The 13,369-nt window shown below is 46.5% G+C and overlaps 2 protein-coding genes across 2 annotated transcripts; one reads left to right on the top strand and one right to left on the bottom strand.

The window, feature by feature from the left end:
• Positions 1–3,553: 3,553 nt before the first annotated feature.
• On the top strand, positions 3,554–4,501 carry LOC310842793 (olfactory receptor 51G2-like; the record flags this gene model as incomplete). The annotated part of the gene is made up of 1 exon (XM_083734932.1): positions 3,554–4,501. The coding sequence occupies one exon, from the start codon at positions 3,554–3,556 to the stop codon at positions 4,499–4,501; it is 948 nt and encodes a 315-aa protein (XP_083591058.1).
• A 4,302-nt stretch (positions 4,502–8,803) lies between these two features.
• On the bottom strand, positions 8,804–9,769 carry LOC310843632 (olfactory receptor 52P1-like; the record flags this gene model as incomplete). The annotated part of the gene is made up of 1 exon (XM_083737264.1): positions 8,804–9,769. One exon carries the CDS (start codon positions 9,767–9,769, stop codon positions 8,804–8,806), a length of 966 nt encoding a protein of 321 aa, XP_083593390.1.
• Positions 9,770–13,369: the final 3,600 nt, after the last annotated feature.

Here is a 13,369-nt window from a genome sequence, read left to right as displayed (position 1 = left end):
AATCTCGCACTTTGTTTTTTAATTTTTCAAAACTCTGCAGTTTTACTCTGTCTCCATCTTGTTCCAAAATTTCCCAATAAAGAATCCTAACATTCTCCCCTGATTCGTGTACCATGTTGTAATCATCAGTGTAACTGCAACAACCATACAGATGTCATACACACAGTATACCCCTGTATCAACCGTTCCACCCTTGGAACTACCTGCAACTGGCCTGGCCTTGGGCCTTACCATCTTGCACTTCTGACTAGTCTTGGCATCATAGCTCTCCTGACTATCAAGAAGTTTCACACCTTGCTTCGTCAGGACTCAAACCCTAGCCTCATTCCTCTCTGAGGAAACTGTGTCCACCCTTACAGCCTTTCTGCGTGGTTTTCTATCCTTTGAGGACACACCCTCTACCCCTTTCAAGACTTCGGGTTCCAAGACCTGTGTCGAGCTAGTAGCCACAGCTAAATCTGCAACAGCTGTGTTAGCAAACTCACGAGCATACCTGGTGGTAGCTGTCTCAGATCTGCGCATCAGGCACACGTTTTCACTGTATCCGTGGAACTCACCTCACTTTCAGCAAAAGCAATAGACTCAGTATCTGAAATCAAACCCCATAGTGGGAGGCAGAAGGTGTGTTCAAGAGCAATAGTGTCCCAGACAGAAATCCATTGGATTATGACCCAATCTTTTCAAAACACAAACAAGAAAGCCTGGAAGGTCACTGCAAGAGGAATAAAACATTATTGCAGAACAACATTATTAATCATTAATTATTAGTAGCAGAAGAAAAATATATAGAGTGGTGGGGAAGTTTTGTAGGACCAGATTGTGGTACCTGATTAAAGTCTCTTAAGAATTAAACTCCTACAGACACCCTTGGGAAGAGGGCTTCGTGGCGCAGAGAACAAATCAGCAGCTGCCCTCTCCCTTGTGGCTGTCCTCACATCACATATTGCCTGAAGACCCCAAGATTACATCACGCCAGACATCACATATGCTCCCCTCTAGAAGCACTCCCAGGGAACAGGAGCAGCTCTCTGGTGCTATGGAAGGTAGGTGTCCTACAGGGAGCAGAAGGCTACAGCTTAGGCAAGACTTAAGGCAGCTCTCTCTCCTCGGTTGACTGGAACCAAGGAGGAATATGAATGGGGAACGGAGCTTCTTCTTTTGATGGGCAGAATCACCACACTGTTACACAAAATCCCCCAAAAAGAGATTAAGAGAGAACAGCCCACAGATGAATGGTGCCTTCTGACAACCAGTCTTCTGGATCTGAACCGTGGTCACCATTGACCTGATATTTCTGATGCTAGGGCACATGTGAGATAAAATCCCAGAGAGTTCTGCATAGATACTTCCTGGTGTCCGCGTCCTGTCACCTGATGCATTTTCATGGACCATGTAGATTCTCTATCATTTGATGCATGTCAATGCATGTTTGATGCACCATACCTGTTGAATAACATCAATGCATGTTTGTGCTGCCTGCTTAGAGTGTAGCTTTTCCAGGGTTCACCTAGAAACAAGGGTTTCTTCCATCCCCAGTCTGGAGTGGCGAGGGCAGTATCCTTGGAAACAAGGTAGGTACAACAAAACATGGCTATGGAGTGTGCAGAGAGCCAGCCCCTTTAGCTGCAGAGTTTGCACCAGCCCCACACCCCCAAAAATAATGAACACAAGCTGTAGTGGAAGGAACAGTGTACAGATGGAATGGCACTTGCAATGTAAAGATCTACTGCACCAGTTATCAGTTTGTTTCCGGACAAATGCCAGGCACGAATTTTGACACAGAAAAGCTTAAATAGACTGGGACCAGTTGAGTATCTATAGGACCTGTGTGATATTCTGTTCCCTGTGGAGAAAGGAAGCAAGGTGGGCAAGGAGAACAGGACCTTTCCTATAAGGTCATGTGACCTTTAAGCAAAGTTCTTGTTATTTCTGCTCTTCTCTCCTTTTATGTGCTTGTTAAGCGATTGCTTTTCATCATAGTTTTCATCATATTGTTAGCTGCTGGCTCAAGTGTGGTATAAATATCTTCCTCCTATATACATAAAAATGCAAGGCTGTTGTCATGCAAACATGACGGCAGCACACTTCAACTGATGTGTGTGTGTGGGGGGGGAGAGTTTCTTCAGAGTGGTTTGGCATAAGTGCCTAACCCAATACATTGAGCTCTTAACAGAGGAGGGCAGGCAGTTCAGAAAAACACTCTCCCAAGTGCCTCCCCCTCCTTTAAGAGGAGGTGGGGGTGGGGTGAGCTGTGAGAGGAGGGAAAGGGCCTTGGGGCAACTTGTGAGGGAAGGAGAGACAGGATAGGAGAGGGGTAAAGCAGATGTAAAGGGAGGAGGGGTGGGCCAGGTGTTGGAGAAGGTGACTTGGCAAAGAGCTTAGTGGGTAGATGTGGTTGGCAAGTGAAAGGAGGAAAGTTGGCAGCCCCTCACTGAGAGCCAGTGTGGTGTAGTGGTTAAGAGCGGTGGACTCGTAATCTGGTGAACCGGGTTCGCGTCTCCGCTCCTCCACATGCAGCTGCTGGGTGACCTTGGGCCAGTCACACTTCTTTGAAGTCTCTCAGCCCCACTCACCTCACAGAGTGTTTGTTGTGGGGGAGGAAGGGAAAGGAGAATGTGAGCCGCTTTGAGACTCCTGAAGGCGAGTGATAAAGTGGGATATCAAATCCAAACTCTTCTTCTTCTCATTTTCAGTTAAGATACATAAACTGCAAAATCTTAAACTCTGGCAGTGGAATGTCCCCACAGTGGATTCTGATGGTGGTACTTACCTCTGTCCTCTTTGCAGAGGAAATGGTAGCCATTGCTTTGTTATTCTTTTATTGTATTCTAATTATTTATTTTTATAATATTTATATTTTATTAAGGTGATTTCAGTAAAAAAAATAAAGTGATACGGGGGGGGGGAGAAGGAAAAGTAAGAGGGAGAAAAACAACAACAAAGATACATATAAAAATGAAAACATACAACAAAAAACAACAACAACAACAAGCAAATACAGAAACCTCAATATTGAAGCTGTGTAGCATGTTCAACTTCGGAGGCATGTTTGAAAACCAAAGCATTTACTTCTGGGTTTACGGCATTCGAAAACCTAAATGTTTATCAATGCAGGCATTCAAAAATCGAGGTACCACTGTACGCTATTCCCATACATTGTTGCATAAATTGGTATAGTGTGGTTGTCCTAGTGCTTATGTAAATGCTAATAGCCTACTGCATTTTGTATAAACTCATTCCATATGTTATCACATTTATCCATACAGAGCCTGCGCCTCTAAGCAGTCCGTTCATCAGTTGACAGTGATGTCATATCATCAGCCCATTGATTGAAGGGTTTTGTATCTTTATTTTTCCAGTTCCTTAATATCAACCTTTTGGCAGCCATTAGGGCATGGAAAATCCTTTTCTGTTGTCCCATTAATAGGAGACAAGGAACTTCTAGCAGCTTGTTAATTGCCTTTGAAGTGGAAACAGGCCGATGATAAGATTAATTGTGAGCCGCACAGGGAGTGTTCTACTCCGAAGTGGCAGCCATTCCTTGAAGTTCCTCATGGCAATGTCCACTCCTGCCAACCTCACGACCATAGAATTTGCCCTGAGGGGCTTCCCTGGGCTGGAGGCTGTTCATGGCTGGATTGGGATCCCCATCTTTTTTGCCTACCTGGCAGCCGTCCTGGGAAACTGCACCATCCTCTACGTCATACGGACAGAGCCCAGTCTGCATCAGCCCATGTACTACTTCCTGGCCATGCTGGCCACCACTGACTTGGGTCTCTGCCTCGCCACGGCACCCACAGTGCTGGGCATCCTCTGGTTCCAGCTGAAGAAGATCAGGAAGCCCTGCTGCATAGCTCAGATCTTCTTCATCCACTCCTGCTCCTTCATGGAGTCAGCTGTGCTCTTTGCCATGGCCCTGGACCGATTCCTGGCCATCTGCTCTCCTCTGAGGTATGCAGCGCTGCTGAACTCCAGTAGGGTGGCCAGAATTGGGCTGGTCCTCCTGCTAAGGAGCACTGTTCTCCTCATGCCACCCTTGCCTTTCTTCCTGAAGTTCCCCTTCTGCCCAGATGCTACCCTTTCCCATTCATACTGCCTGCACCAGGACTTGCTCCGCATGGCATGCGCCGACACAACCTTCAGCAGCTTCTATGCCCTCATCCTCATCCTCCTCACCATGGGTTCTGACCTGCTCTTCATCCTCATCTCCTACGGCCTCATCCTGAGGACTGTCCTGGGCATGGCCTCTGATAACCAGGGCCACCATAAGGCTCTGGGCACCTGCGTCTCTCACATCTGTGCTGTTCTGGTCTTCTACGTCCCAGTGCTTGGGCTCTCCATCGTACACCGGTTTGGACAGAATGCCCCTGCCCTACTCCACGTCATCATGGGCAATGTCTACATTCTCCTGCCACCCTTGATGAACCCCATCATCTACAGCATCAAAACAAAGCAGATCTACAGCAGGATCCTCAGAATGATCTCAATGAAGAACCTCTGAGGAAGTCAATGTAAGGAAGGCCCTACTTAATTCACTCAAAGGTTCAGTCTTCCCATATGGAAATAATGCTTTATTCAGAGTTTAATTCCATAGTGTGCCCCCAATGATCTCCTAGTTTCCTGTGTTTCATTTCCTCCAAGGAAACTGTGTTTAGTTTCTCAGAAGGAAGCTAGTAAAATGTAGGTTGAATGAAGTAACTGTTAGGTAGATTTGTAGCAGACTGACTGAACCCAAATAGTACTCCTTCGTGGTTCCTCATCATCCTGGGAAAAAGTGACAAGTGGGGGGCCGCAGGGTTCTCTCCTTGGCCTGTTGTTGTTCAATATGTTTATAAACAACTTGGATGAAGGAACTGAGGGGATGCTCATCAAATTTGCAGGTGACACAGAAGGCAGAATCAGAACTCAAGACAACAGATTGGAGAACTGGTCCCAAACTACCAATATGTATTTCATTGGGGACGAATTGGGGACGAATGTCAGGTTCTGCACTTAGGCATGAAGAACCAGATGCACAAATATAAGATGGGGGACACCTGGCCTACTAGCAGTACATGTGAAGACGATCTAGGGGTCTTGGTGGACCACGAGCTCAAGAAGAGTCAACTGTGATGCAGCAACAAAAAAAGGCAAATGTTATTCTCGGCTGCATCAGCAGAAGTCTAGTGTCCGGAACAAGGGAAGTAATATTCCTGCTCTCTTCTGCCTTGGTCAGAACACACCTGAAATATTGTGTCCAGTTTTGGGCACCACTATTTAAGAAGGATGTTGACAAGCTGGAAGGTGGGCAGAGGAGGGCACCTAGAAGGATAGGAGGTTTCAGGATCCATTTGTAAAATAAAGAGCTGTGGGTCCCCATCATTTAGACTTCCATGCACTGAGGACAGAAATGGATATCTGGCAACACATAATGGGTGTGTGTCAGAGAGAGAGAGAGAGAGAGAGAGAGAGAAGAAGAAGAAGAAGAAGAAGAAGAAGAAGAAGAAGAAGAAGAAGAAGAAGAAGAAGAAGAAGAGGAGGAGGAGGAGGAGGAGGAGGAGGAGGAGGAGTTTGGATTTGATATTCCGCCTTTCACTCCCCTTAAGGAGTCTCAAAGCGGCTAACATTCTCCTTTCCCTTCCTCCCCCACAACAAACCCTCTGTGAGGTGAGTGGGGCTGAGAGACTTCAAAGAAGTGTGACTGGCCCAAGGTCACCCAGCAGCTGCAGGTGGAGGAGCGGGGAAGCAAACCCGGTTCACCAGATTACGAGTCCACCGCTCTTCACCACTACACCACACTGGCTCTCTAAAAGAAAGAAAGAAAGAAAGAAAGAAAGAAAGAAAGAAAGAAAGAAAGAAAGAAAGAAAGAAAGAAAGAACTTATGCAACCAGCTGGGACTTGGACTATGTGCCTCACCCACTGGGGATCATATTGTGCACATGTCCTGAAGCAACAGGTCCTTTCCTAGAAGGTTCTAAGCCCTTATTGACTGAAGGAGGAGAAGATTAAAATGCTGTGGCTCACATCCAATGTTTTTGCCATTGTAGGGTGCCCTGCTGAAGGGGGCCTCTGTGAGCAGGGCTGCCAGCTACAAATAGTTCAAAAAAGGGTCAGGGAGGGTGGTATGTCCGGTCAGGATGGGGGAGATAATTCATTCAATTTGCTTTGACAAGCACAACCATGCAATCCACACTTCCCAGAACAATATGCAACACTTAACGCAGCCTTCCTTGAAAAATCATGCTTCTCCAATCCCACTAAGGGGTAGAAAACGAGGTGGTATGCATTATATAGGTGAAAAATAACATTAAAATATTTATTATTATTATTATTATTCATTTCATTTATATACCGCTATATATTTTAAAGAAGAAACTGAAAGCAGTTTACAGCATATTAAACATCAACAAAACAACAAAACAACAAAACAATCTAGAATCAAACATTTCTGAAGAAAGTCAAATGTAAAGTATACAGTCAAAGCAACATAATCTGCTCTTACCCTCAAACTGTTCTTAACCTGAGGTACTACTATAGTTAAAGAGGCCTCCTGCTGCAGCCGTGCGATTTCTGTTCTCATCCTGAAGCAAAGTTCTTAACTTGAGATACCATTTCTGGGTTAGTGGAGTCTGTAACCTGAAGCGTCTGTAACCCGAGGTACCACTTTACAAGCTTCTTAATTAGCAAATTTTATAACAAAGGTTTTTAGAGCAATACATAGCTTACAGGTACTTTAGCAAAAAAAGGGAAAGAATTAAAAAAGGGACTAGCTCCTATCTACTTCAAACGATTGGCTGCCTGCCAACCTGCTCTCCTGCACTGCTTGTCTGGATAGCCTGGAACTTCCTCAACCTTTCATGGTTCAGCTAACAGGCTGCAGAAAGGAAACAAGCAGATTAACAGGAAAGGAGAGAGAGTCTCACCCTTTCTATACAATTTGGGGTTGAGAATATAGCTACTATGGGTGCATTCTATTAAATCTAGTAAGTAATATATCTTATTTCTGTTAAGCCAATGGAGAGTCAGCATTTATTCCTCATACTCTTCTCAGGAGGATGCTGACAATTCTCAGCCTCTGACTGTCAGGAAACAGCAGAAACTCCTAAAAAATGGACAGATTCACCTTTTTGCATGAATCCTCCTTTATTTGGGGTATTGCCTGTGTGACAATTTGGTGTAGCCATATGCTCCATAATGGAGAAACAATGAAGAGCAAGAAAACTGGACTGGCCCCCTTTCCCACCCAGCTTCATACTCTGGGCCCCAGAAACTCCCAATTATCCTTTGCCTGGATTTTGTGCAACTGAAGCTTAGAGAGCCTTTAAGCCACATATTGCCCAGTAAAGGACACTGTAATCACGTTTGTACCACCTCTCCATTATTAGTGTTCTTCATTTATCAATGTATATATCACTCACATGCTACAATGGTGTCTAAGGGGTATACATGTATAAAATCCATACATAATTAAAATTCACAAATAAACAAGTCCATTAAAAAGCACAACAATTAACACAGTAAAGGTAACAACTGAAAGAATAAGATCCAGATGTCCAAGTTTGGGCGTGGGGTGGGGGAATGCTTGTCTGAACAGGTGTGTCTTCAAGAGCCAGTGGAATGCTGATACAAGAAGAAGAAGAAGAAGAAGAGGAGGAGGAGGAGGAGGAGTTTGGATTTGATATCCCACCTTATCACTACCCTAAGGAGTCTCAAAGTGGCTAACAATCTCCCTTCCTCCCCCACAACAAACACTCTGTGAGGTGAGTGGGGCTGAGAGACTTCAGAGAAGTGTGATTGGCCCAAGGTCACCCAGCAGCTGCATGTGGAGGAGCGGAGATGCGAACCCGGTTCCCCAGATTACGAGTCTACAGCTCTTAACCACAACACCACACTGGCTCTCGTTCTACATCCGGAAGGGCATTCCACAACACTCGCGCCACTGCCTGGCATTCAGCAGGCCAGGCAGTCAATGCCAGCTGGTTCAGAGGAACAGGCACACAAATTCTCAGCTGTGAAAGCTTTTCCTTCAACTGGAGCTCTCGCTTATTGCAGGGAAGCCATTTCAGGTTTCGGATGACACACACACCTTGCACTGAGAGAACACATGATGGGCTTGTGGGACCATTCAGGCTAATTTCTTCCTCCTCCTCACCATTTTGTGTTTGTCATCCATCAGAAGGGGCTCTAGATGCATCCTGACATATGCGCGCATGGGTTTGCCAGTGTGGGGTGTTTTTACTGGAGCCAGAATCCACCACTGTGTAAAGGACCTACACGCTCAGACATTTGCATGCACAAAGAGCCCCCTTCTGACACATTTACTGGTTTAATTTATATTCCACATTTCCTCCCTAAGGAGCACAGGGCAGCAAACAGTAAAGACATATTGAAAACAATTCCAATGCAGATACAGACTGGGACTGAGCTAAGAGGACAAGGAGACCACTTTTGGGTCAGGCCAGGGCCCCTCTAGTCCCACATCCTGCTCTCACAGTGGGTGACCGGGTGACCATTATGGGAAACCCACAAGCAGGACTGGGCACAAGCGGAGCCCTCTCGCCTCCTCAGGTTTCCAGGCAACAGAGATTCAGAAGCATCACTGCCTCTAACCAAGGCAGCGCATAGCAATCGTGGCTAGCAGCCATCAATAATCCTCTCTTCCTTGCATTCTGAGCTGCAGAAGAACTTATTTGGGGCATGGCACCTGATTCGAGGTACAGGAAAGGTAGATGACATCGTCCCAATCCAACCAGCTACAAATGGAGTTTGCCAGGGCCCTTCGAGCCGGGTAGGGTTGGCGTTTAGGGGGGAAGGGATTCAGTCTCAACTCAGCCTGAGTTTCACCATGACCCTGCCTGGGAGGAAAACCCTGGTGACCCTTTCCCGGATCTCCTTGGTCCTCACCCCATACACAATGGGGTTCAGCATGGGAGGGAAGAGGAGGTAGAGGTTGGCCAGCAGGATGTGGATATGGGGGGCCACGGAGTGGCCAAAGCGGTGGGTGAAGAAGGAGAAGAGGGCAGGGCTGTAGGAGATCAATATGACGCAGAGGTGGGAGCCACAGGTGCCAAAAGCCTTGTGCCTCGCCTCGCGGGAAGAGAGACGGAGCACCGCACGGACGATGAAGAAGTAGGAGAGCCCAATGCAGAGAAGGTCTCCTCCGATGACGATCAGAGCCACACTCAGCCCATAGGTGCGGTTGATGCTGGTGTCCCCACAGGCCAGCTTGACCACTGCCATGTGCTCACAGTATGTGTGGCGAATGACGTTGGTCCGGCAGTAGGACAGCCTCCGGATCAGGAAAGGGCAAGGTGCCATCAGCAGCGTTCCCCTGACTATGCCGGCCACAGCCATCTTGGCCACCAGTGAGCTGGAGAAGAAAGAGCTGTACCTGAGCGGGAAGCAGATGGCCACATAGCGGTCCAGCGCCATCCCCAGCAGCACCGCTGACTCCATCATGCACAAGGCATGGATGAAGAACATCTGGGCCAGGCAGGCAACGGCTTGGATCTCCCCGCCCTGGAACCAGAAGATGCAAAGCATCTTGGGCAGGGCGGAGGTGGAGGCTGCCAGGTCAATAGCTGCCAGCATGCAGAGGAAGTAGCACATGGGTCTGTGGAGAGCTGGCTCTGTGGCCACCACCAGGAGGATGGTGCAGTTCCCGGCAATGATCATCACGTAGATGCAGGACACTGGCACAGAGAGCCACATGTGGTAGGCTTCCAGCCCTGGGATGCCTTGCAGGAAGAACGTGGGAGGCCAGGAGTGGGTGACGTTGGCCATGGCCATGAGGAACCAGCTTCATCAGAGGCAGATGATTCACCACGGCTGCTTAGCTTCACTCACAGGCCTCCTGAAACCCAGAAAAACAGACACACACAAAGGTGACATGAGAAGATTGTAGAATTGCAGAGTTGGAAGGGATCCCCAGAGTCATCTGGTCCAACCCCCTGAAATACAGGAATCCCAGTTAAATAACCCCAGCAGATGGCCATTCAATCTCTGTTTAAAAACCTCCAGCTTCTGAGGTCATAGAATAACAGAACTGTAGAGCTGAATGAGAGCCATCTGTTTCAATCTCCATCAAAGCAGGAATCCCGGCTGAAGAATTCCTGACAGGTGGCCTTCCAATCTCCCTTCTGAGGGAGTCTGTTCCACTGTCACACAGCTCTTACGCTCAGAAAGTTCTTCCTAACGTTTAGTCGGAACCTCCTTTCCTGCAATTTGAATCTGTTGGTTCAGGTCTCCACCTTTGGAGCAGAAGGAAACAAGCTTGCTCCATCTTCAGTTCTCAGTCTCCCCTTCTCCATACCCAACTTCCTCAACCGTCCCTTAGAAGGTGCGATTTCCAGACGCTTGATCATCAGATATAGATTGGGGGGGGGGGGTTGATCCCGCTCCCTGCACTAGCATCCTCTGTGATTCTGCACAGAGAGCTTTTGCTTCAGCTGTCCTGGCGCTGTGCATGGAACTCCAGCAATGAGAGAAGAAATACATACTGGGGGAACATGTGGACTGTGCAAGGTCCAGCCCCACATATGGAGGGACAAATCTGTCCATTTTGGATTGGCTCAGGTTCTCATTTTTTCCAGTCTTCACTTCAGTTCTTCACATTGGCACGTAAAAAACATAAGAAGATCAGGCCAACGGGGTTCATCATCCTGGTCTCACAGTGACCAACCAGATGCCCATTATGAGAAATCCGCCAGCAGGATCCAAGCACAAGCCCCCCCCCCTTCCTACAGTTTCAACAACTGAGATTCTGAATCACTGCCGCTTCCAACTTTGTTTGCATTAAAAAAATAATAATATTAAATAATTCTTTATGAATATTCATCAGGATTTTTGGTAGGATTATGACAACAATTGTAATGTAACAAGAACCATGGTATGAACAGAATTTTAAGGGAAAATGGAAAACATTATATGATGCAGGTGGGGAAAGATTAACAATTGAATCCATGGAGGGGCGGAGAGGAGTCCAAGGATTCAGGGAATCCTACATTTCTATTATCATGGTTTATGAATGAGTGTAAATGTTAAATGTAAAACTGAATAAAAATTTTTTAAAAGAAAAAGAATATTCAGCAGGATTTTAGTGCATGTTTCTCCTAACATTTATACAAAATGTTGTCCAATATGCACATTTTTGGAAAATCCTTTTTCTTATTACAATGCATTTCTGTATATTATTTTCCGCATCATATTCCGCATTCTATATATTATTTTCAATCATATGTGTGTTGTTGCTGCTGTTATTTTGGTTTATTACCCACTCGTCACAGGGAAGCTTAAGTTAATTTTAAAGCCGATATTAAAAACAGTTAAAACAATCACCATATATTCCTTGGCCATGGAGCTGGAATGCAAAACTCAGAGAATTTCAAAGGGCAGCTCTATTTCAGCGCAGTTCAAATTAAGGAAATTCATCTTTAGACAAAAGGTGAACTGAATTCCTCCCCCTCCCTTGTCCCACAGGGATCAGGAAGAAAAGCAGTTACACAAGGCACAACCTTATGAAGGAACAGAGACAGATATCCTTCATGGAGGAGAAGATAATCTATGGTTCTTAGCCAGGATGGCTCTGCTCTGCAAATCCACAGCTGGAGGCAGCAATGCTGCAAATCACAGTAGGGGAGAGGTCTCTGGTGCTCAAATGCTGCTTGCGGGTTTCCCATAATGGGCCACTTTGAGAACAGGATACTGGACCAGATGAGCCATTGGCTTGATCCAGCAGACACTTCTTATGTTGTGGTGGCTGTACTGGTCGCCACCAAAGGAAGCTTGAAGTGCTGACTCGCTTTGTATTAGAAAAACTCACCAGGCAGGCAGCGGAGAGGCAGAGTCCTTGTGGGGTCCTGGTGATACCGATTCTACAAGGGGGCACCTGTGAAGGGCAGGCAACAGACTTTATAGGCTTCCTTTGCCAACCTCCCAGCAAAGATCCCCAGAAGCTGAGGCCCTGGTGCTTAAGGGCAGCTGGGCAACGTTGGTGGGAGCGCCTGGGCTTCCTCCTCTCACCTGCTAAATAGCCTCTCAGGTGTTTCAGGTTTGCCTTCCTGAGAGATTTGGCTGGCTGGCTGGATGTGTGGGGCTCCTGAGGCCACCTTGAAGGGAGCAGATGGAGAGGCTTCTCAGGCAGGAGGCTCTGCAGGTATAATGCTGAAGAGCAGCGCCAACATCTCTGCAGCATTGCTGACCTCATGGAGCAAAGAGCACAGCACCACTCCTTCCAGTGAAAACAGCCTGTCCCCAAGAGACTGTTGGAAAACAAGAAGGTCTTCATCTGCTGGCAGAATGACAACGAGGAGGGAGCCTGTCTAACTTCTCTGGGCATGCAGTTCCAAAATCGCCTGGTCTTTCAGATAGCTTGGACCTAGATATTTTTTAATTTTCTAGTACATGATGTTTACTGTTCCAAAAAAAAAGATTGCTGTCCAAATGATACAGACTGTCATTGAGTTCAGACTGGCGAGTCTTCACTTTTGAGACATAATCAGCTCAGTTACTAAAGATGAAAGGAATGCATAAGAATACGACAAAATAATATAATTCCAGCCCCTTTAACTAACCAGAAAGGACTTGAATGCACCATAAAGTGAGAGGGGTGCAATTTGGGTTTATTCTCAGATGCTTGCTTGTTCCTTTTATGGGTACAACAAGGTCATACTTTATTATTTTTAAATTGGTTTTATTGATTCCACACACACACCCATTTCACATTGTATATCACCTTGAAATAAAAATAAAACAAACCAACATTTGAGGTCAGCTGCAAGCCTGATGACTCCCTTCCTGGGTATTAAAAGAGGCCACTGTGAGGCCAGGAGTCACATCTGAAGGCAGCCCTGTTTAGGGAAGCTTTTAATGTTTAATAGGTTATTGTATTTTAGTGTTTTGTTGGAAGCCGCCCAGAGTGGCTGGGGGGACCCAGCCAGATGAGCGCGGTATAAATAATAAATTATTATTATTATAATTCATAGGAAGGAAAGGGGGTGTGGGCAGCCCTCCAATAACAAGGTTCACTCTACCTCAAATGCCCCATTCACACACCCCGTTAATGCCTCCTTTCCCCCTCCCTAGCCAAAGCACACCTGTAGATATGGGTAGACCACTTGCCATACCACTAGCAACCAATCAAAACCCGTAATCTTGACAGTTACTGAAATCCCAGCCTATTGGACAAGAGAATGCCTAGAGAGTTATGAAACAGCGCCCCCTACCAAGGGCTACACTGGCACTGCAGCTGTCAAACCAGCCTCGGCTCTACCTTTAGAACAGGCATAGGCAACTTCGGCCCTCCAGATGTTTTGGGACTACAACTCCCATGATCCCTAGCTAGCAGGACCAGTGGTCAAGGATGATGGAAATTGTAGTCCCAAAACATCT

The sequence above is a fragment of the Podarcis gaigeae genome, assembly GCF_964106915.1.
Source record: "Podarcis gaigeae genome assembly, chromosome: 4".
In the NCBI taxonomy this organism is placed as follows: domain Eukaryota; kingdom Metazoa; phylum Chordata; class Lepidosauria; order Squamata; family Lacertidae; genus Podarcis; species Podarcis gaigeae.
The sequence above is the reverse complement of the archived record's forward strand: the minus strand, read 5'-3'. Positions and strand labels throughout refer to the sequence as shown.